Raw genomic sequence first — 24,865 nt, forward strand, 5'->3', positions numbered from 1 at the left:
CGCCGAAGAGGGAGAGGGTCAGTTCATGGCTTGAGCAGAGAGAGCTGGTCAGAGGAGGGTAGATGGTGATAGTCTGCCGATGATCTTGTAGAGGGCAAGTCTGGGAACCAGCCTGACTCTTATAGCTACTGGACTTCCTCTTCCACTTGTTTGTATTGGAATGTCTCAGGGTGATGGTCAGACTGATGTTATTGATATTTTTTTTAATGTATCTTCCATTTGTCAGAGATTTCAATTTCGTCTTACAGGTTTCCACATTTGCTGAAGCTTTGGCCCATTTTCCAAAAACTAAACAAATCTCTAGCAAAAGCAAACACTGCATTCAAAACTGTTCTCTTTCCAAAATGTTTTTTTTTAGCATCAAAATGAAACACGTCATATGAGTAGATCTGTCTACCAAACAACACACTGATGTGCTCAACACTACTATGAATATCCAGCAGTTGGTTTATGCCTTTTCAGTGTTACAGTAATCTCTTACAACAGCTACAGTGTAACAATGTATACTACTCAAATATACATAAATAAACACAAACGCAATACAGTACCAAAAACATTGTAATTTATTTCCAAAATGCAGTATTTTGTATGTAACACTTTCCATACCCAACAGGAGAAAACCAGGAAAAACATCCAGTAAGATAAAGGGTTTTCTGTACAAAAAGAAAATAGGCTCATTCTTTCAAAACTCTAAACACAAAAAGACAAAAACACATGTAAATGTAAGAACAAAGACATTATACTGCATCATATTTTGGTCTGGCCACAGCACCTCATCTACATCACACGCGATGTTCTCCCTGGCTAAACAGCAGGGAAAGAATCTTCTGGAGTGACGGATCCAGCCACCGAAAGCCCCCCCACATCAACTTCACCTCATGCATCCTCCATTGCCTGGAGAAGAGGCATGCGTGTGAGGGGATGGTGGTCATACACCTTCCATCGCCATGCCAGAAAAATGTCTCCAATTGTGTTTAGGAATGGGGAATATGGTGGGAGGTATAGGACAATAAATTGTGGGTGGTCGATCAACCAGAGCAGCCCGGTGGAAACTCACGTTGTCCCAGATGACAACATACCTGGGCTGCTCTGGTCCACCCCTCTGCTCGGCTGGAATGAGGATGCCATGTAGTGTGTCCAGGAATGTAATGAGAAGGGCAGTGTTGTAGGGACCAAGGTTGGCATGGTGATGGAGGACGCCTTGCTGGCTAACGGCTGCGCACATGGTGATATTCCCTCCACGCTGTCCAGGGACATTCACAATGGCACGGTGGCCAATAATGTTCCATCCCTGTCTTTTGGCTAGGTTGAAGCCAGCCTCATCAATGTACATATAAACGTGCTGAATTGCAGCAGCATCCAGCTCCAAGACTCTAAAACAGACAACAATATGTGACAGACCTAGAGCAGTCAATATGGTGAGGCACAATACACTGGATTACAGTACTATAATGTGTCTATACAGTGCTGATATGATAGTAAATTCACAGTATAGTACTAACTTGCACAAATCCATAGCGCTGTTCTATAACCCTCTCTGAGTTTCGCTCAAATGGCTCCCTGTAGACCGTTTCATCCGGATTCGGTTGTGCTGTAACACACGGTCCAATGTAGCCCACCTGGTGAATGTTATTGAATATTGTGTTGTCTGCAATTATGTGGTTCTGGATTTCTCCTAGTCTAATGGTATTGTTTGCCACCACCATGTTCACAATAGCGGTCTCCTGTGTTGGTGTGAACAGCCGGTGTCTTCCACCATGGCCTGGCCGTCTCTCAGTTCTGCAGAAGATCCCCAAATATGATATGATTGGTTTCAGGAAGCTAAAATAATATATTTTCTTTCTATATGAAATGACATTACTGTAACATTTGCCAACAATCACTGAGTAACATAGGCCTACTGGCATAGTGTAGATGGTAGGTATCTTACCGGTTCTCATTTCTGAATGTACGGATGATAGATGCAACCATGTAGCGGCTCAGGTTGGGCTAAACTCTCTGTCCAGCCTCCCTCAAACTCAATCCATGGTTGAGCACATGGTCAACCAATGTGGCGCTGATCTCATCTGAGACAACTGTCCTTCCTCATCCTCCTCTTCCTCACTCCACCTCTAGCTTCACCATTGACTTCCATTTTCCTCCAAAACAGGAGAGCTCATCTGTGGCCTTTTATAGCGCTAAAGCTCTGATTTCTAAGCTAACAACTCAGCAACTGGTGTTTACACCGGTGATGAGTGGGTGTTGCCAATTGGTGTATAGAGCTTGGCATTGTGATTGGCGTTGCTTTCCAAAGGGAACAAAATAGATTTTCATTTGTAATGTTGTACCTAATTTAGAGAACTGTGTGTAGTGTTTTGCAAAAAGTGTGATATAGAATTGAATGAGTGTAAAGAGTGAATTGTGCTTGCAATTTTGCAGACTTGGTTTAGGGATTTGGTACATGAGTTTCAGGTTTCGGTGATTGTGTTTCAAGTTCCAATTTTAGTGTGTTAACACTTGGGAAAAACTGTAATGTTGCGCATTCATGATTGTCTTAGAATTTATTGGAAAGTAGTGATATACACTTCACTCCTGATAATTGCACTTTGAATGAGTGCAAACTCTGTTTCAAGTGTAATACAGTGATTTTCAATAACACTCTTTATAATTGCTCATAACTGCATTCTCTGGTTCATTGCACACACTCTCACACCAGACACTCCCAAGCCGTTAGTTGCCAGATGTTTCCCGTGTTACAATGTGTTGTCTTTCAGTTCATGCAAGAAATGATCATAGCTGACCGTAGTCGTTATTATAACTGTTTCCCCATTTGTAATTTAATTTCTTTCCATTATTACTGGTCTGAACCAAAGACTGATTGGAAACTTCTAGTAAACATCCATCCACATGGGGATGCTGTGATCTGTTTACGGGCTCACCGCCGACTGATACAAGCAGAAGAAGACAATGCGGAAGTAAAACTGGGAGAGGGTTTGTTTTGTTTGTGGACAAAGCCATACCACATATTAAAGGGGTTAGTTATCAGTGTATTTGCAAAACTAGTTGAATACTCACCTCTCAGTCGCCTGAAAATGTCTACATTACAGATGTTGCAAGTGTTCTTAAATGAGCGTTTAACGGCGGCTGCTGTGGAGATTTTCGGGGCAGTTGAGAAAACGGTAGTCGAGTACCAGGAAGAGAATGATCGGCTACGGAGACTGCTGCGGATAACACCGGACATAAAACTATGTAGAAAAGGTTCGCATGTAGATCTATAAATATCTAACTACAATAATGTTTTATGAACAGCTACGTTGTTTAGGCTAACAGGGATCACCATTTAATAAATAGTTCAATGTAACGTTTATCGTGCATGATGAAAAAGTCTGTCACGAGAAGCTTATTGAAATAGCATATAGCTCGGTATGCGTACACCGGGATGTCTAAAAGTTGGTTATATACAGTACCAGTCAAAGGTTTGGACACACCTACTCATTCATGAGTTTTTCATTATTTGTACTATTTTCCACATTGTAGAATAATAGTGAAGACATCAAAACTAAGAAATAACACATATGGAATCATTTAGTAACCCCAAAAAAGTGTTAAACAAATCTAAATATATTTAGCCACTCAGCCTTGATGACAGCGTTTCACGCTTGGCATTCTCTCAACCAGCTTCACGAGGAATGCTTTTCCAACAATCTTGAAGGAGTTCCCACATATGCTGAGCACTTGTTGGCTGCTTTTCCTTCACTCTGCCGTCCAACTCATCCCAAACCATCTCAATTGGGTTGAGATTGTGTGATTGTGGAGGCCAGGTCATCTAATGCAGCACTCCATCACTCTCCTTCTTGGTCAAATAGCCCTTACACAGCCTGGGGGTGTGTTTTGTGTCGTTGTCCTGTTGAAAAACAAATGATAGTCCCACTAAGCGCAAACCAGATGGGATGGTGTATCACTGCAGAAAGTTGTGGTAGCCATATGGGTTAAATGTGCATTGAATTCTAAATAAATCACTGACAGTGTCATCAGCAAAGCACCATCACACCCTCCTCCATGCTTCACGGTGGGAACCACACATGCTGAGATCATCTTTTCACCTACTCTGCGTCTCACAAAGACATGGTGGTTGGAACCAAAAATTGGAACCAAAAAAAGTTTCCACTGGTCTAAAGTCCATTGCTCATGTTTCTTGGCCCAAGCAAGTCTTCTTATTATTGGCGTCCTTTAGTAGTGGTTTCTTTGCAGCAATTCGACCATGAAGGCCCGATTCACGCAGTCTCCTCTGAACAGTTGATGTTGGGATGTGTCTGTTACTTGAACTCTGAAGCATTTGGGCTGCAATCTGAGGTGCAATTAGCTCTAATTAACTTATCCTCTGCAGCAGAGGTAACTCTGGGTGTTCCTTTCATGTGGCGGTCCTCAGACCCAGTTTCATCATAGCGCTTGAGGGTTTTTGCGACTGCATTTGAAGAAACTTTCAAAGTTCTTCAAATATTCCAGATTGACTGACCTTCATGTCTTAAATTAATGATGGACTGTCATTTCTCTTTGCTTATTTGACCTGTTCTTGCCATAATTTGGACTTGGTCTTTTACCAAATAGGGCTATCTTCTGTATACCACCCTTACCATGTCACAACAACTGATTGGCTGAAACGCATTAAGAAGTAAAGAAATTCCACAAATGTAACAGGCACATCTGTTAATTGAAATGCATTCCAAGTGACTACCTCATGAAGCTGGTTGAGAGAATGCCAAGAGTGTGCAAAGTTGTCAAGGCAAAGGGTGGCTACTTGAATAATCTCAAATATAAAATATATTTTGATTTGTTACTACATGATTCCATATGTGTTATTTTATAGTTTTGATGTCTTCACTATCATTCTACAATGTAGAAAATAGTCAAAATGAGTAGTAGGTGTGAGTAGGTGTGTCCAAACTTTTGACTGGTACTGTATATCTTATTGAGATTAAGTGTTTTTAATTATATGGTATAGATAACCTCTGCTCCTCCCCTCAAGAGTCCCTTCGGTTATCTGTTGCTGTCTCTGAAGACGAGGTTCCACCTGAGCAGCAGCATTGTGAGCAGGAGTGGAGAACCAGTCTGCCGCAGGATGACCTAGAACCCAAACAGATTAAAGAGGAACAGGAGGAACTCTGGACCTGTCAGGAGGAAGAGCAGCTTCAAGGGCAGGAGGCTGACGTCATAGTTTTCAAATTCCCTCCTCTTTGTGTGAAAAGTAAATGTGATCAGGAAAACCCACTTCAGTCCTTTACTCTTCCCCAAACCCAGACGGTGGAGAACAGAGAGAGTGCCTCTAAACCAGTGGATCTCCCACATTTTGTCACTTTTACCCACCTAAAGGGTCTCGACATTCCCTGTGACCCTGCAGATAATCAAAACGATTCCTACAGCCACAGCCACAGCCACAGCTCAGCTGTAAGCAGTGACCCAGTAGGACTTAGGCTGCTGTCACCATTCCATCCCAGCCCACCATTGAATCCCAACCTATCAATGGGGGAACACTGTTGCAAACCCAGCACCGTGTCTAGAAAAGCTCTCCGCTGCTGTGACTGTGGTGAAACGTTTGCTCTGAAAGCTGACCTTCAGGAGCATGTGACTCTCGCTAAGAAGATACCCAGCGAATGCCACCTCTGCCAAAAACTCTACAACTCCACCTGTAAATTGAAGGCCCATGTCAGACTCTGTCACGTGGAGAAACCCTCCACCTGCCCCTTTTGTGGAAAGACCTTCAAACTCAAAGGACATCTTTCCAGGCACATGAGGATTCACACAGGCGAGAAACCATTTAGCTGTGGTGACTGTGGGAAAAGCTTCATTCAGAAGGGGGACCTAAGGAGGCACATACTGACTCACACAGGAGAGAAACCATTTAGCTGTGGTGACTGTGGGAAAAGCTTCAATCGGAAAGGGAACCTGAACTTGCACTTTCTGACTCACACAGGAACGAATGTCCACAAAGAAAGAAACAAATAAAGAAAACAGAATGAAAACAAAGGAAATGAATTAGGACAAAGACATCTTGTTAGAAGATGGACAACACTTTGGAAAAGCAAAGCAACTCTCTGGATCATTCATTCTCTGGGTTTCAGGTAAATAGATGGCATGAATTGACTATTGTAAAACGTTCTATGAACAATAAAGTTTGATTTGATCGAACAGTACAGAGTAGTTCAACTCACAGGTCTGCTGTTAAGTCTCTTGGTGTTTTCATGTCATTATTAAGCGGAATTCCTGCTAGTTTGTTTTGGAATGTCTCCAGAATAGTCTGACAGATGCTATTGATACATTAAAATGAATACTTCCAGAAAATGTGTCCTTGCATATGTCCAATATTATTTTCGATACATTTTGTATTATTTCTCTTCATTAATGATATTGATTTAATTGTGTGTGTGTGTGTGTGTGTGTGTGTATATATATTTCTTATATACTGTTAATGTTCATTCAAATGGTAGGCAATTACAAACAGATCTATGGTCAGGGGAGAGTAAGCTGATCCTAGACCTGTATGTCTGAGGTCATGTCTGGACCTTTATGGCCCCGGAGTGTGGACATACCCTACTTTCTTGTCTATTCCCGTTGAATCACTACATCACCAACCTCAGCACACATCTGCAGCACGTTTTATGATGACAACATCTCTCTTTTCATATTTGTGCAAATCTTTCTAAAAACAGAAAATGGACACAATTCAATGGATATGAATCAAAGATATGTCAATTGGTATTGGAATGTTATGCAGATCCCATTTACCATCTTCCGTCCTTACCTCGTCAAAAAATATACCATACTACATTATGGACAAGGTATATGTATGAAAACCATTAACAATTTTTTCACTCACATTCACCACTAAAACAGGTATGAATACTGTCGGATGCATGTTTTGTTAATCATCTGTAATAATTACTATTTTTCACCCTCCCTACACCTCTGATGAATATAACAGGAGCCCTGTTTGAGCACCATGCACTGCAAAATCATTGTGGCTATGGATACAGAGAACATCAACACATTAACATCAACACGCCAGAGGATATACCCAGTGGACTTGGGGTTCTGCTGGGAGTTCACCTCATATTTAGATTTTTTTATTCTGCTTTGCCACCGAAATCATAATAAACACTGAGAACAAAAAATATTGTGTTATTGTTAAGCGTATTATTATTAATAAGAATAATGGGAAGGGGGCAGGTAGTTCAAAAATGTACCCCAAACGGTTCTTCAAAAGGTTATTCGAGAATCCATTAAAACCGATATAGCCATATGTAGCGGACCGATATAGCCATATGTAGCGGACCGATATAGCCATATGTAGCGGACTGATATAGCCATATGTAGCGGACCGATATAGCCATACGTAGTGGGGGCCAAACAAATGAGCCAGCCACTTCCCAATACCTAATTCTATTATATTGGTAGATGTATATGTGTTGATGGAGACATTACTTTAAGCATAGTTTGTGGGTGTATAAGAATCTATCCTAAACCACAATGTGAAGTAATGGCAATTGTTAAGAGTAAAAAGATATATGATTTAGCATCTACTGTTAATGCCAACCAAACACCTAAATGTGGTATAGCTGATTTTACATTATGACACGATAATGCAATTATGAAAAACCTCATAAAACCTCATAAAATGTCACAATTCTGTAACATGGCTGGTCATAATGGTAAGTGTCTAGATGCCATGGGATTCGTTGCTATGACATAGGCCTAAGTAACACAACTAGTCATGATTGCGACTCAAGTAGTGTGTCTTAATAGTACGAGTAAATGTGTACTGTCTCATAATCCAGCCTCAAGACTAGAGAGAAAGAGTGAGGAAGCTAGATTTGGTTGGAGGGCCGGGCCCTCACCTCTTGACAGCAGAGAGATAAATCTCACTTTTAAAGTTAATTTCCTGCATGTCTACACAATTTGGGAATAGAGAAAAAGGTGCAGTTTGAAAGCACATTTTCTGCAGTTCTACACATTTTGCCATGGGTTGGAGAGAAAATGTTATGTAATACAATTCTATTTTGCCATGGGGAAGAGAGACATTTTTGCAGGGCACACCTATGTGACGGGCCATAGCCAATGCAACCCTGGCCATCTTAATCGAATCCCCTCATGGTAAACTGTGGGAGGCAACCGCTCAGTCTAAACCAGTGTTATTCAAACATTTTCTGCAGCAACCCCATTTTTCCACGAGAATTTCTGTGGATCCCCTTTTTTTCCCAAAGAATTTCTTGACCTCACCCCACTAACATTTTTTTGTATTATCTTTCAAAAAAAAAAAAAAAATCTGTATGACTGTACTCTACCCCACCCCCTTACCAATTTAGAATTCCAAAGATTTGGGCAAATTTGATGTGTGCTGGCGTCACAAAAAATCTAAACTAATTTTGAGAGGCAGCAGTTGCTCCACCAGTGTTGCCAATTTAGCAATTTAATCGCTATATTTAGCGAGCATTCAGACCTCTCTAGCGACACATTTTCAAAAAAGCGACTAGTGACAAATCTAGCATCTTTTTCTGGTGTTATTGAAGACTTTTGGAGACTCTGACGTGAAAGCACGTATGTTATTACAGTTCTCAACGAGCAGCGGGTGCTCCCGTGGGCCCCACCCCCGTCCCAAAGCACTCACAGGCGGCCCAGTCCTCTCACAGGCGGCCCAGTCCTCGCGCAGCAGTCCCTCCCAGCTGCAGTCAGAGCAGGAGATGTTCACCCCTCCGCTCCAGACTGCAAATGAATCACACATGCTGGAAGCCGCCGCCGCTGGCTGATCCCACCCTGGCTTACATTTTTTTTTTTTCAATTAACCTGAATTAGGGCCAGACTAGTTACCATAATTTTCTCACATTGCATTGACAGCTTTTTTCTAGTCTCTTTTTGGTCCATTTAGATTATTAATGTAGATTACATAAAATATAAAAAAATTGTTATGGTTAAAAATGTTCATGTTTTACTGTGACTTGTTGTAGGCTCCTAAGTGGGCCATAAGGTTAAAAACCAAACCAAATTAAGAAAAAAATAATTATATATATATATATAAAATAAAAAACTAAGTAACTCCGCCAGTGTCTCTCTTTTGGGTCACTTTTGCCATTCCCAAACCCGGATTAAGGAGGAGGGTTGGAATTGTGACATAATTTTTTTTTTTTAAATTGACAGAAGAAAGTTCATTTGTAGTTAAACATATTTAGGGTGTTTTTTACTCACTTTTTGTCTCTCCCACACGTTATTCCTATCTCCTACAGCATCCATCCCAATTACATGCACATGGCCAATTATCCAAATTAGGTGATGATGTCATTTAGCGACTTTTAGGACAGCCAATAGCTACTTTCCTTACTGAGGAGTTGGCAACACTGTGCTCCACCCCTCGATGTCTGGAGCTCAAAGACTAATAGTACGGTATGCGATTCCCAACGTTCACAAAGAGCCTTTTGTTCGCCAACGACACAACTTTCAGTTGACTGAAAATGGACTCGCTCTCGCCGATACAAATACAAGACAAACTGGATTTTGTGGTTTGTTCATTTACCAGCATTCTTTCCTCATTTACGAAGCTAGTGTGCTAGCTGAATATCCAACTCTCAGTTGACTAAACTACAACTGAAAATGTCTAAAATGAGTGTTTAACGGCGGCTGCTGTTGAGGTTTTCGGGGCAGTTGAGAAAACAATAGTGTAGTATCAAGAGAAGAGGATCACACCGGATATAAAACTAAGTAGAATAGGTTTGTACCTAAATATAGAGATGGAAAGACGTCTAAACTTTGTATTTGTGCCATTATGGTGTCTGACAGCGCGAGCAGCAGCATTGAGGCTATCTACATTTTAATGTAGTCAATTGGGTTTTTCTTTTGTGTTGGAAAAAAATCTGAAGCTAATATTGATGATTAACCGCCACCTGCAGTGTTGGAGTCCTGAACCAAATTATGTTATTCATTTGTGGCTACTAGATTGCTTTGATATAGCTTAAAGCCATTAACAAACCATAGCACCCAATTTGAAGAAGACAACGCTCTGATCATTGGCAGATCACTCCCAACCCATAGAAATCCCCACTGCTTTAAAATGGTGGAAGCCAGAGATACTAAATTAATTGAGATGACGCTTTACAGCGTTTTCCCATTTAAAAAAAAGGTAAACGCTCTGGTCTGTGTAAGTGAGCTATCCCCCTCTCGCATTAGCATGCTTTCTCACATGAGCTGTCCTAGACTGCTTCAGGTCGCTTTGAGAAATTGCACAGACCTCAAACATTGACGTTTCTTCTACTCTACGAACTGAAGAGTTTGGGCTCATAATGCGCAGAACACATTTGGTTTGTCATAAAATTAGGCCCAAATGTACTACCAAGACTGTGTGTGGGGGAAATCTGTAATATACGAACAAATCCTTTGGCTCTCCCGTAGGCACCAATGCAGTAATGGCTGTCTCTGGTCTACTTAGTCCCCCCCCCCTTCAAGACTGTTGGAAAAGGATTCCAAGTGAAGCTGGTTGAGAGAATACCAAGAGTGTGCAAAGCTGTCATCAAGGCAGACAGAGGGTGGCTACTTTGAAGAATCTAAAATATATGTTGATTTGTTTAACACTTTTGGTTACTACATGATTCCAAATGTGTTATTTCATAGTTTTGATGTCTTCACTATTATTCCACAATGTAGAAAATAGTACAAATTAGTAGGTGTGTCCAAACCTTTGACTGGTACTGGATATACAGTTATATACAGTTCTACTCAATTATTAAACTGTTTAGGCTAACAGTGATCATAATCTAAACAATTTTAAGGAGTTGTTTTACATTTTTTACTGTGAATGAATAAAAAACCTTGCCTGTCACAAAGAAAAACAGGAAGTGAGATTGAATGTATAATTCATGATGGAAAAATTTTGAAAACAAATAGCTTTTTATGTTTAGTTTATTGATAATTGAAAATAGTTTTTAGATTCTAGTTCATTTTTTTTAAATTACAATTTCAGCTTACTTCTTCAATTCACTGACTTCAGTTTTTATTGACACTGATGTTTAAAGACTGCTCCTTCCCTCCAGACTCCCTGCAGCTCTCTCTCACTGTCTCTGAAAAAGAGGTTCCTGCTGAGCAGCAGCAATGTGAGCAGAAGTGGAGCCCCTGTCTGGGGAAGGAGGACCCAGAGCCCACAGAGATTAAAGCGGAAGAGGAGGAAGTCAAGGCCAGTCAGGAGGAAGAGCAGCTTCAAGGACTCTTTGATATGAAATACTCCATATTCACTACTCCCTGTGTGAAAAGTGAATGTGATCAGGAGGTACTGTGACCTGTCTGAAGAGTCTAGACACTTCCTGTGACTATCCAGATAAACAAAACCATGCCTCCAGCTGTAAGCAGCGACCCAATAGGACTTGACAGCAGCCCACCATTGGGGAACACCACTCCAAAACCAGCACCACGTCTAGAACAACGTACGGCTGCCCCGACTGTGGCGAAACGTTTGCTCTGAAAACTGACCTGCAGGGGCATGTGAGTCTCGCCAAGAAGGGATCCAGCGTCTGCAAAAAAAAGCAACAACTCCACCTGTAAATTGAAGGCCCATGTCCAAATCCGTCACATGGAGAAACTCTGCACCTTCCCCTTTTGTGGCAAGACCTTCAAGCAAAGGAAATATTTTCAGGCACATGATGATTCACACAGGAGAGAAATCATTTAGCTGTGGTGACTGTGGGAAAAGCTTCATTCAGAAGGGGGACCTAATGAGACATATACTGACTCACACAGGAGAGAAACCATTTAGCTGTGGTGACTGTGAGAAAAGCTTTAATCGGAGGGGGCAGCAGAAGGTGCACATACAGACTCACACAGAAGAGAAACAACATGGCTGCTTAGTCTGTGGTAAAAGATTCACTCATAAGGCCTATCTAGTGAAACATGTGGATAAGGTCCACAAAGGAAGGAAGAAAGAAAACAGGATGAAAATGGAAAGAAAATGAAATAGGACAAATATATTCTATCAACAGATGGGAATTTTAAAAAGCAGGATGAGGACAAACCACCTCTGGACCATTCATGCTGTTCTCTTAAGATAAAATTGATGTGTGATGAATTTACTTTTAACAGAATATTCTTTGTAATAAAGTTTCATTTTTATTTGAAGGGTGAGGTAATGATCAAACAGTAGTATGCAGTATTATGTGAATCTCACAGGTCTGCTGTTGAAAGTCTGTTGATGTTTTCACATGATTACCAACTGGAATATCTGGTTGTTTGTTTTGGAATGTCTCTCAGGGTGATGAGAGAATGGTCTGGCTGATGTTATTGATACGTAAAAAATGTTTACACCTTCCAGAAAATATCACTTTCCATCTGTCTTTTTGTCATACATTTTGACCTAATGCTGCTCATTCAGGATATTGTTTGAGTCTTTATGGAAGTAATGATTTAAAGTTGATTCCTGATAAGTGCACTTTGTGTGAGTGAAAACTCTGTTCTAAGTGCACAACAGTGTTTGTCCAGTCCCATTTCAGTGACACCCCATGTAATTTCTCCTGATAAGCGCATTCTCTTTTTAAATGCATGTTTTCACATCAGTCCCAAGCCGTTGCAGTTGTCATGAGTCACCTGTGTTAAAATGCATTGTCTTTCAATTCAGTTCATGCAAAAAAGATCGTCCTATTACTAATTAAAACTTTTTCCCCAAATGAAGTTATCTATTTCTGGAGCTTGAAGTAAAACTCCATCCACGTGGAGATGCTGTGTATCATTGAAGCGTTACTAGCATACTAGCAGAGACCCATAGACTTGCAGTCATTGCGCTAACACTAGTTAGCATTGGTTCGCGAAACTATCTCTAATGACCTCTAACAGAGACATAAAAATGGTATCCACTAGTTCATCTGACTCTGGGGAAGTAGATGAAGGCCACAATCCCGAAATGCACTTTTGAAGGTCGTTTCTGATTGAGCCCACTTAAGCAGCGTTTACCATGAATGGAGTCTCTGCTAACGCAGGAACATTGCCTTTAAAGTTCGATGTGGGTTGAATTTTTCCTTCTTTTTTTTGTACCACCTACCCCTTTCAGATATACGAAAAAGCAGGCAAAAAGAAGCAGGCATGGTAAATTAGTGGGATTTTGGTCTGTATATAAAAGGGACACACAATGGGCCTACCAAATACATTGTATTAACAGTATTTAAAAATGTAGTATACAATATTACATCAATATCATAAATGAGCAACATTAAGACAAAACATAACAAATATTAGTGGACAAATGCAAGGACACATTTTATTGGAGAATATTTTTTTTAAATGTATCAATAACATAAGTCAGACTATTCTGGAGACATTCCTAAACAAACTAGCAGGAATTCTGGTTTATAATGATGTGAAAACATTAGACCTGTGAGTTTAACTACTCTGTACTGTTAGATCAAATCAAACTTTGTGTATCACTGAAGCGTTACTAGCATGCTGGCAGATACCCATAGAACGTTTTACAAAAGTAAATTCATGACATCTATTTATCTGAAACCCAGAGAATGAATGATCCAGAGTTGCTTTCCTTTTCCAAAGTGTTGTCCATCTTCTAACAAGATGTCTTTGTCCTAATTTGTTTCCTCTTTGTGTTTTCATTATGTTTTTTCTATTTGTTTCATTCTTTGTGGACATTCGCTCCTGTGTGAGTCAGTATGGGCAAGTTCGGAAAGGGAACCTGTTCCCTTTCCGATTGAAGCTTTTCCCACAGTCACCACAGCTAAACGGTTTCTCTCCTGTGTGAATCCTCATATGTCTGGACAGATGTTTTTTGTGTTTGAAGGTCTTTCCACAAAAGGGGCAGTTGCAGGGCTTCTCCACGTGACAGAGTCTGACATGGGCCTTCAATTTACAGGTGGAGATGTAGCGTTTTTCGCAGAGGTCGGCGTTCACTGGGTCTCTTCTTGGTGAGAGTAACATGCCATTTCAGCATACCACCCTACATCCCACTGCTGGCTTGCTTCTGAAGGTAAGTGGGGTTGGTCCTGGTCAGTCCCTGGATGGGAGATTAGATACTGCTGGAAGTGGTGTTGGAGGGCCAGTAGGAGACATATACTGACTCACACAGGAGAGAAACCATTTAGCTGTAGAGGCTGTGGGAAAAGCTTCAATCGGAAGGGGAACCTAACTGAACCTAACTTGCACATACTGACTTACACAGGAAAGAAAGTTTACAAAGAAACAAATTAATTAATTAGGACGAAGGCATCTTGTCAGATGGACAACACTCTTTAGAAAAGCAACTCTGGATCATTCATTCTGTGCGTTTCAGATAAATAGATGACCATGTATTTACTTTTGCTAAACGTTCTATGTAAATACAGTTTGATTTGATCCAACAGTAGCGTAAACTCATGGTCTGCTGTTCAAAGTCTCTATAAAACAGTTTGTTAATTTGTTTTAGAACGTCTCCAGAATAATCCAAGAAACTGTCCTTGCGTTCGTCAGAATTTTTCAATCTATAGATGAATCTATGGTCAGATGCGTTTCCCCTGATGGTTATGAGTAGGATTTGTGGAGCCAGTGGAGGGTTAACTGATCCTAGACCTGTATGTCTAAGGGCAATGTCTGGACCTTTATGGCACAGGACTGTGGACATACCCCCATTTGTCAGTTCCTCTTCAACCACTAAAATCACCAAACATAGCACAAGTCTACGCTAAATTGTGTTTAGATGTTTGTAAAAGAAAGGAAGGGGGAACGTGTGGTTTTTTTCTCTGCACATTGATTCAGCATGGTGGAACATTATCCTCTAGCCCAGGGAAAAACCTCTCAAACATATCCCCATATATGACTGGTAGTCTTGCCTGCCAGACAAAAGACCAAAAACATTCTGGGCTCCTGAGTGGCGCAGCGGTCTAAGGCACTGCATTTCAGTGCATGAGGCATCACTACAGTCCCTGGGTCGAATTCAGACTGTATCACATCCAGCTATGATTGGGAGTCCCATAGGGCATCGCACAATTTGCCCAGCGTAGTTGGTTTTGGCTGGGGCATGCAGTCATTGTACATTAGAATGTTAACCTTTTAACTAGGCAAGTCAGTTAACATTATATATATATATATATATATATATATATATATATATTTTTAAAGCATTATCCCCCTCTTGCCATTCGACTGTAAATCTAAGCAATGTAACAGATCATAACTATAATTCAATCTGTTCCGATTAAGCAGACATTGACCATGAATGCAGTCTCCTCAGATCGTCTGTGCTATGGATGGAATCTAGCCCCAAGGTAGGTATTTGGAAAGGAAAGCTGATTTTTCTTCTACTTGCTATGGTCAACACTTACCCTGGGAGGGCAGCAGGCCACCATTTTAAATAGGTCAGGAGTTGGAAGTGTTAATAACAAAAGAACAACAAAATGGCAAAAGAAAATCAAATTTATTTTCTCGAAATAAAATGCATTGAAATATTGACAAAACACATTAGCCGTTCACACAAAGTCACAACCTCAAGGAATTATTACGTATTTAAACAAGCTGCCGTAATTTGAACTCCAACGTCAAAATGCCAACCTCATTTCATCGAGAAGACATTAGAAGGGGGTTTCCCTTCATTTTAAAATAAAATGACAGAACTTTACAAAAAGAGGGGAAGATTCCACACCTTTCAGTACTAGTGATTCCCAGACATGCTCCATTGGGCGTGATAGTTCTGTAACTTGCGTGATATTGTCATTTACTACAGTGTAATTTCTACACCAGCCTAGACGGGAATGTTTGTAGATGGTTTGAGCAGTTCCATAAAATACAGAAATGTACCAAAGCGTGTTCATGGAAGCACTGAACACGCTCTCGTCACTTCATATCCCCTGATAACTATTGAGAAGATCTTTAAGAAATGCAGGCAAAACATCATACAAACAAAAGAAGAAAAAAAAAAGGTCTACAAGTGTAGTACCGACGGAAGTTCAAAGGTCACATCTTGGAATTTAAATAAACCATTACATCTACAACCATTAACCTTCATTCTCTAAAACAAGATCTGCTTCAAATCTATAAATAATGTCACCTCTCAGCTACCGTACTTTAAAACATTCTCTACAGTACAAAATAAACATCCAGTGGGTTCACTTCATTGCAATAAATGGTCTGAGACTCCCCTTTCAGTAATACTATACACTAACAATACACAAAACACTACAGTGAGGAGACGTTTAAAAACAAGAGATAAAGTCCAGCTTTGACCGATGCCTTGTGCGTGTCGCTTTGGCATCTTGGAGTAGAAGTGGCAGAGCCCTCAAATCGGAACGTACCAAACTGCCTTAGAAAATGGCAGCTACTTGGCTACACATGGAAAAACGGCTTGAAAAAGACACGGGAGAATCTAGCTACCGTTTATATAAAAAAGGGCCCTTGCTTGCTGTGCCTACGGTGGAAAAGGGTTTGATTTCCAGATACATATAGTATCTACTAGCCCTGGCCTCACAGCAGAGTGGTTGTATCAACAGTCGAGTCCATCCCTATGGTATATGAAGGAGTGTGTCTCGGCGTTCACATCATCCCAACCACCCGTTTCTGTCCATCCAGGATCGTTGCCCCACACAGTGGACTCTCTCCTTTGGGCTCAAAGTTTAACAACAATGACAAAATCCGTGTTTCTGCTAAATAGATGACACTCCTGTTAGAAAATCAACTTCAGTGAGGCTTAATGCAAGTTCCCATTTGAACACAAGTACCCTAATAGTAAAGCCAGTGTTTGACTCATGTCAGATCAGGTTTCAAACTGAAGGTACATGGCGCAATAAATCAATTTTCAAACGCTCTACGAATCCATATTATAGGCTTGACGGACACTCATTTACTATATTCACAATCCACTGAGGTAATGCAAATTGTTTTCTTCACATGCAGTACCTTTCCACCCAGACACGCACAAATACATGTACACATCCACAAGGTTAACTCTGTACCACCCTCCTTCAAATATAGTTCATGACTAACCCCAATATTAACCCGCAAAAACCCATGACTGGTCCCAAATCGGTTTGTGTCATCTTGGCAATCTGTTGGTGCTGACCATCTGCCCAACGCCCATGGTCTTCATAACACCAAACTACCATAGGAGTTGGGCAGATGGTCAGCACAAACAGATCTGGGACCAAGGCTAGGACCCAGCAGTCTCACAGAAGAACCGGTTATATCCCCAGAAAAATCTACTCAAAGACTCTGTTTTCTTACACTCTGACCATCTTCAATTACCTATTCATTTCTCCATTACCTCATATCAATGTCATGACCACTCCCACCCCCATTATGTCATCATCCGTAACCACAGAAACAAGCCCAAAGATGAGGAAAACCACCCAGGATATGGGGCCAAGTCTTCAGAACAAAAACGCGAGAGTGCTTCTGAAAAAAAGACAAACCGATATTTCCGGTGGCCTTCATCAGTCAGCAGTAGCATGCAACAGAAACAGTCCCTCATTTCATTAGCACCCAGGTGTATTTCACTAAGTTGTATCACAAAATAGATCCTGCTTAGTGAAATACCACCCTGAAATGGTGGAATTCATCATAGAGTCGATAAATAACCTTACTCTAACAGATACGGCCAACCAGCGTTTTACCTCAGCTGGTGGAAGGCCTCTGGTTTGACATCAGAGAAACGCAGGAACTTGGCCCATAAAAATAGTATCCCTAGAAAGGATAAAGGCCCTCGGCAATTGGAATGGGGATCCTGTGACTGTTCTAGGGATTCTATTTCTATGATTTGCTGCTCTAGAGTAAATCAAACAGTTTTGAAGCACAAAGCTAAGCTGGCATTGAGTGATCATTATAGGATACTGGTCTAGTCAAGTGCAGTTTGTCATCAGTAATTCGGACCAATAATCATAAACCAAGTCAGTAGTTCAACATCTTCAGTGTGAACTGAACCACCTAGGACCCCCCCCACCCACCCACCACATCAAAACATATTGTGTGTGTGTGTGTGTGTGTGAGGCTACCTGGGGCGGCAGGTAGCCTAGTGGTTAGAGCATTGGACTAGTAACCGAAAGGTTGCAAGATCGAATCCCTGAGCTGACAAGGTAAAAATCTGTCGTTCTGCCCCTGAACAAGGCAGTTAATCCCCCGTTCCTAAATAAGAATTAGTTCTTAACTGACTTGCCTAGTTAGATAAAAGGTTAAATAAATGTAGTTTTAGCTTCAGTAAAATTGACAATGGCTAACAACTATTCTACCCAAATAGCTGGCCCAGAAGCTTCAGTCAACCAGTCTAATCAAGGTAGTAGCCCTCTGGGGCTGCTGGTATGTAACCTAACGTAGTTTTAGCATGAGAGAGAGGTGTAAAATTACAGTGTGAGTCAGTCTGTGATTGACATAACCGTGGTGTCAGTGTCCTTTGCCCCCCAATCGAAAGGTATCATGTTTGAAAATACAGTGGTGTTAGTTCAGTGTATCAAACAGTAGTGTTGTATTTGCAGTGATGAATGGAAAGGTAAGAGAGGTGTTGTTACAACAGTGTGTGCAACCATTAAATGGTGAGACACACGTCTCTACATCCCTCAGTGGTGTGTCTCCAGCTCCACCACTGTCCACTCACCCTGGGGGGACTGGCCAGGGGCCTCCGGGGAGAAGCTGCTGACCGACGTGACCGTGGCTGAGGGAGGGGTAAGGGGGGGCAGCAGTTTGGGCCACAGGCTGGCCTCCAGGGGGCTCAAGGTGCCTCCGGGCAGCAGGAGCAGGGAGGAGCAGCCATCACCCGTCAGCAGCAAGGTCTGGTTGATCAGCTGCTGGACAATGTCAACTTTCGTCCCCCAGTCCAGGTCCAGGGGAGGGGGGCATTCTGGGGAGACGGAGGGTGGGGAGGCGTCCCGGGACTCTTCCTGCTCGGGGGAGTCTGGAGAGGGACTGAGAGTGGAGGTGGAGTTGCTATCAGCTCTGTCCTCATCCAACACCTCTCGACAGTCACGGTTACTGTCAACCTCGTTCTCCAGCGGGGCTTCTTCGCATTGTTCGAGCTGGACATTAATCTCAATCTGCTTCCCCTCTTCATCACTCTCCAGGGCTTCATAAATGGTATGGAGACCAGAGGAAGGCGAAAGCAGCACTGTTGCCTGACCTTTCTGGGGCTGTTGTTGCGGTGACGTCTGCTGTGCCTGCTCCTCCAGCTCCTGCTGCCACCGCATGATCTGCTGCCTCTGCTTCAGCTCCTCCCTCCTCAGCTTCTCCTCCTCCTCCTGCTGCTGCTCCGCCTCCTTTTTCTTCATCTCCTTCTCGCTATTCTTCCTCGCCTCTTCTTCTTTGGGTTTTCCCTGCTGTTCTCTGCGTTGCTGCAGTTCTAGTAGTTGTTGCTGGTGCCGTTCCAGTCTGCGGAGCTGGGGGCTGGCCTGTAGGCGAGGGCTCCGGGGGGGCAGGTCAGCACAGGTCAGCCTGGGTGGGGTCAAGAGGTCACAGTGGGGGTTGGGGTGGTGGTCGCGGCGGCAGTGTGGCTGGGGGAGCACGTTGAGCCCTGGGGAGGAAAAATTGGAGATCACACCCAGTGGGAAGCGTGCGTTAGAAAGAGAGAGAGACAAATGAGAGGGAGCAGTGCAGTGTGGGTGAGAGCAGAGAACAGAGACTGTGGGTATTGAGTGTACCAAGGAGATGTTAGTGAGAGGAGTTTAAGACTGAGTGATGTAGTGTCCATGTGATCTACACATTAAATATCTAGCGTCGAGAGACTGTAATTTGCGTGTTTGTGGCTTGAAAAGTTCTGTATTGTGTATCATCACAGGCAACTTACAACTATTATAGTGTACGGGTAACTGCCAAAATAAAGGAAACACCAACATAAAGTGTCTTAATAGGGGGGGGCACCACGAGCCAGAACAGCTTCAATGCACCTTGGCATAGATTCTACAAGTGTCTGGAACTAATGGGAGGAATGCAACACCATTCTTCCACGAGAAATTACATTTTCGGTTAAGGCAGTGGGAAATCACAGGCGCTGCTCCAAAAATCGCCCATATGGTGTTCCAACAGGGTTGAGATCTTGGTGACTGAGACGGCCATGGCATATGGTTGACATGTTCATCAAACCATTCAGTGAACACTCATGCCCTGTGGGGAGACATTGTCATCCTATGGGGGCATAGCCATGGTAGCCAAAATAATGGCCAACTCATTATTTATACATGGCCTAAGCATGGTGGGATGTTAAATTGTTTAATTAACTCCGGAACCACACCTGTGTGTAAGCACCTGCTTTAATATACTTCGCAATCCTCATTCACTCAAGCGTTTCCATTATTTTGGCAGTTTTTCATACATTTCTGGCACCGGGGCTGTTTGAACGCTAAATTGACAATTGTAGCTGGGCCTAATGGTTTAGGATAGCCTAAGTGTGTCAACATATGACTACTGAACCCAGGAACTACCTCCTCACTCACATGATATTGTGGGCAAAGTGTGCGACATTGACAGCCTGAAAAGCAAAGCGGGTTAAAAAGAGGTGGGGACAGGGGTGAAGTGAAACACCGGGAGAACAGGAGACATGACGACAGCAGGGAGAGGTGGGAGGAGCCACTGGCTGGGGAAGTTAAAGCAGAGAGCAAATTTCGCAAACCATTTTCATGAACCTTTTCAAAATGTGACTTCCCAAAACAAAATATGCCGATAATATTTTTTTTGTTGGTGTGCAATAAAGCAGCCCAACTTCCCGTATATGCAGTAACTACCAACTATAGTCTTGTGAAATTAAAAGAAACGCTTGTGAACAACCAACAGTTTCCTTCAGTCCCCGTCGGGAGCTGGTGAGTAAGTGAAACATGCAAGACAAGACCGTTCACCATGCATCAGTATATAGACAGCAACACCACCTCATGTGAACTGGACTGCGTCTGAAATGCCACCATGTCGCCTATATAGTACACTACTTTTGACCAGGGCATTATTTAGGGAACAGGGTGCCATTTCGGACCATGCCCTCAAACCAAACCAAAGCCAATGAGTGTCAGTCAGTGACATGCAAACAAGGCGTCCCAAGGGTAAAGTAGTTAAACAGTGCGGTTAAAAATGGTGCGCGGTGGACATGCACTTGTAGATATAACAGAGATCTCAAACAATGTAGAGGACGGGCAGAACGGAAACATAAAAGGCAAAACACACATTACTAGAGGAAAAGAAAACACTGGTGGGTGTGCTCTTCTGTTTCGGATGATGGCGAACCTTCTCGACGTCGTTTCTCAGTTCGTTTGGCGATGGAGGAATCCAGCGGGGCAAGGAAGGGTCACTCCACCAGGTCTTACATATGAGAGGGGGGAGGGGGGGGGGGTCACAGTGCGGAAGAGGAGCAGCTGAGAGGAGGTGGGAGTTTGATAGACATACTCCATAATGTCTCCGTTGAGCCCTATTCTGGGATGGTGGGAGTAGAGTGAGGAGTGTATGTATGTTTATAGGTATGAATACTTCCTTGCTGGGAGACTTAGTGCTTTTGAATCCACATGGCCCCACGGGTATGTAATGGTCTCCCACATAAGGTTGACACAACCTCTACTCCCATGTTCTAGGGCTTAACATATGTGACACTATGTGCCATCCAACTCCCCAATCCCCACTTGAATAAAACTGTCCGGGAGAGAGGAGTCACGTTAAATATCTCATCTTTATTTAAAGCTTGGTAATGGTAAATACTCCAAAAAGGACAAACGTAAGAAAGCGGGGGGAGGGGCAGTCTAACCTTAAAGTGCAGAAGGAAAGGGGGAGTGCTTAGGGGAAGGCGGATGAGGACAGATGTCTGTTTCTTCATGATGAAAAACGGCAAGACAATACAATCAACATTCATCAGCATTTTCTTGTTCAGTAAAAAGTAAATCGGATAAATACACAAAGTTGAACATTTCATTCCACATTTGCTTTTGTTATGTTATATGTTTCTTCTTGGTTTTTCTTAAGAGCTGCGTCACAACAGCCCAGTCAATGCAAATCAAACCATGCCAGTTCATGTTTCAGATCTGTTAATTAAAAAGAAAAACACACATTCTAATAGTAATAGTTGTAGCTATTGCACATACAGGAGTTAAGCCATATACTCATAAGGTAATATCATACGAGGGAAGTGGCACTGCTGTATTTAAAGTCTTTATTTCTTCCCTTCCCTATTTTTGCTTGTTTTTTTTTAAATTAACATTTTGATCATATCCACCCCAGTTGGAGGTTGGGGACAAAATGATGATGACTAAAACAGCAGAGGGCTTTGGGGAGGGGTGGGTAAAAGGTGTGTTACTGGGTATGTAGGGAAGTAGGGGGGGACTATACGTTACCTGTGAGAGAGTTCTCAGTGTTTTCACAGACAGTGGAGTAGTAGGGCGGTTGGGTGACACGGGGGCCCTCCCCGGGCTGCTGGGGGGCCTCGAACAGCGCGGGGTCCAGGGGTTTCAGATCCCCCGTGTCCCCTAGCTCTGTCTCAAGCGTCCCACACAACATGTACTGCTGCTCTTCTGGGTTGGAGACGAGGAGGGAGTCTGCCGAGGCAGCCTGTTGCTGGGGCGGCGGCAGGGTCAGCTCCAGCTCCTTGGCCTCCTCAGGCAGCTCCTCCAGGGAGAAGATGCCAGGGCTCTTGGCGCAGCTCTCAGCAGTGGAGTGGTTACTGGAGTTGGACGCTGTCATGTCATAGGCGTAGGATGCCACCGAGTTGACAGACTGGGGGGTGTCGCCACCCTCTTCTGCGCCTCCACTGGTCTCCTCCCCTTCCTCCAGGGCTGACAGGCAGCGCTGGGCGCCGGGCTTGCGGTCGAAGGTGGCGTTGTGGATGCCCTGGCCCAGCTCATCCAGCTGGGCCTCGCCCTCCGTGTCGCTGGCCTCATCCTCCGTGGTAGAGGAGGACGAGGGGTTGGACGTGGGTGCTGTGGCGGGGTCCCCTGGGACCTCGTTGGCTGGCAGGGTCTCTGCCACCTCCCAGTCCTCTCTCTCCAGGTGGATGCCCAGGTCCTCCAATTCAGGCTGGAGGGAGCGCACGGGGGCCAGGGCGGCAGGCAGGGTGTGGAGCTTCCCCCCCTCAGAGCGGGACTCCACCCCGGAGCTGCTGTTGTAGTCACAGAGCTCCTCTGGGGTGCTGGTGCTGGTCTCGCTGTTGCAGTGGACAGCCAGCTCCGTAGCGCTTAGGGTGATGGAGTGTGACATGCCGCGGCCGGAGGCAGCTATGGGGGACAGGGAGTGCAATGGGGCTAGGGTCTCTTTCTCAAGTGGAGATGCAGGGGCAGGCTGGTGTAAGGGCTCATGCAGGGCTGGAACAAATGGTGTGGCAGCCAGCTGCAGCCAGGGTTGAGTGGAGTACTGGGTGGGTGTCTCCATATCAGCCTGCCAGGGGTCTGAGGGGCTGGTAGGAGTCTGCAGGGGGGAGGCTGAGGCAGCCTGGGGGTGCGGCTGGGCCCAGGGGTCACAAAAGGAGTTGGGGTTGGGTTGGTCCCACTGGGCGGCCAGGGCAGGCAGGGCTTGGTTCAGGTTGTCCAGTCTCTCATCCTCTGCAAAGTCATCCTCGTCTGCATTCCCATAGCTCTCTAGCCCGCTCTCAGTCACCCCTTCACTGGCCATCTCCACATCGTCATCCTCATCCTCGTCACGCCTCGCTCTTCTCGGGTCATCCGCCCATTCCGAACCCACCTCCATGTCGCACACCCGGTCTCCGTCTTCATCGTTGTCATCAAAATCATTGGTCGGGATGTCGGGCACCTTCTCGAAGTCAGGCGAGCCGGCCGAGGCAGACATGCCCTCCATGTCGATGGCACCCTTCAGACTGGCATCTCCTAGGTCATCCATACTCTCTGTGCCCTCCAGGACGCCCGGGGCGCTCAGCTCCGACGCCCCCTGCTGGCTGCAGCTCACCTCAGAGTCCAACTCCGATAGCAGGGCACCGCCTGCACGCCACCCTGAACCCGCAGGGCCGGCTGAGCCCGGCCTGGACTCTTCCGTGGGCTGGGAGCCGCTCATTTCTGACACAGACACCCGCTGGCTGCCCTCCCTCTCCTCGTCCTCTTCTTCATCCATGTTGAGCTGGGCTTTCTCTGAGGAATCCAGAGGGCTGGGTGTAGCCCTAGCCACTGCTGCGGGGATGTCCTGGTGTAAGGTCTGGTCTGGTGCTGGCTGTGGCGGGGCTGCTGGGACAGTCTCTGGTTGTTCAGACCTCTCCTCCTGGGCAACAGTGACTAGTGAGTCCTGTGGTGGAGCAGGAGCCAGCCTGAGTGGGCTCTGTGGTAGAGATGGAGAAGTAGTATCCTGAGGAGTTGGGTCTGAAACCTCTTCTCTGGACTCTAGGGCCACTGCTGGCAAAGATGCAGACACTGGTGCTGGGATTTCTGAAGCTGCCACTTCTGGCTCTGCTGTGGCTATCATGGTGACTGTTGCCACGGCAGCTGCTGCTGTGGCAGCCACTGCTGCTGCAGACTTGGGAGCTCCAGGTCTGGCAGTGAAGGGCAGGACAGACTGGGTTGGTTTAGAGGCTCGTTTGACCAACTGGGGGGCGGTGCTGCCCACGGGCTTGTTGCTGGGGGAGGCAGGGGGGGTCTTACCCTGGGGCTGTCGTGTGGCAGGGGGCCGTGTGGTGGGAGGGGCTTTACGTGTGAGCAGGGGCTTGGGGTCCTGTGATGTAGGGCGGGCTGGCTTGGTGTCTGCCGCCTTGGTGGGATGGGGCCTTTTGGAGGCGGGCTCGGGTCTGGAGGCTGCAGTCGCTTTAGGGGGGTCAGGTTTGGTCGTTTTGGTAGTGGTGGATGTTACCGGCTTTCTGGCTGCGGTAGTGGTTGCTGGTCTGCTGACATCTGTAACAGAGACCAAATAATTTAAAACATGCTTATCTCTTCAACTAAAAATCAAAAAATGGTACCTTCAAGTTGATTTTGAGATGCATACAGGTGATGCTCACAAGACCAATACA

The 24,865-nt window shown here is 44.3% G+C and overlaps 2 protein-coding genes, 1 long non-coding RNA gene and 1 pseudogene across 6 annotated transcripts in view; 2 read left to right on the plus strand and 2 right to left on the minus strand.

Moving 5' to 3' along the window:
- The first annotated feature begins 548 nt into the window (after positions 1-548).
- LOC110485960 (uncharacterized) lies at positions 549-6,318 on the plus strand. Its single transcript, XM_021557224.3, has 2 exons — positions 549-3,237; positions 5,006-6,318. The coding sequence occupies exons 1-2, from the start codon at positions 2,721-2,723 to the stop codon at positions 5,980-5,982; spliced, it is 1,494 nt and encodes a 497-aa protein (XP_021412899.3). The 5' UTR covers positions 549-2,720; the 3' UTR covers positions 5,983-6,318.
- LOC149978824 (uncharacterized) lies at positions 802-2,124 on the minus strand (annotated as a pseudogene).
- Positions 6,319-9,347: 3,029 nt separating the features above from the next.
- On the plus strand, positions 9,348-12,671 carry LOC118938241 (uncharacterized). Its single transcript, XR_016485817.1, has 2 exons — positions 9,348-9,735; positions 11,052-12,671. It is a non-coding gene; the product is annotated as an uncharacterized LOC118938241 (long non-coding RNA).
- Positions 12,672-15,378: 2,707 nt separating this feature from the next.
- Positions 15,379-24,865, minus strand: part of si:ch211-214c7.4 (uncharacterized) — a 40,123-nt gene continuing 30,636 nt past the window's right edge. Inside the window, exons 5-7 of one of the 4 annotated variants that reach the window (XR_016485816.1) lie at positions 22,260-24,749; positions 21,166-21,240; positions 19,243-19,468 (exon numbers count right to left, since the gene is read on the minus strand). Coding sequence is in view for 2 of the 4 variants with exons in the window: in XM_021557225.3 (XP_021412900.3) it covers positions 18,522-19,468; positions 22,260-24,749 (3,437 nt within the window). In the remaining 2 variants the exon portion in view is untranslated. Of the gene's footprint in view, positions 19,469-21,105; positions 21,241-21,582; positions 21,951-22,259; positions 24,750-24,865 lie in introns of those variants that run through there. The other 3 variants (XR_016485815.1, XM_021557225.3, XM_090196016.1) reach the window with 3 other exon arrangements.

Source organism: Oncorhynchus mykiss, chromosome 13, assembly GCF_057628025.1.
Source record: "Oncorhynchus mykiss isolate SJ-2025 chromosome 13, ASM5762802v1, whole genome shotgun sequence".
NCBI classification, from domain to species: domain Eukaryota; kingdom Metazoa; phylum Chordata; class Actinopteri; order Salmoniformes; family Salmonidae; genus Oncorhynchus; species Oncorhynchus mykiss.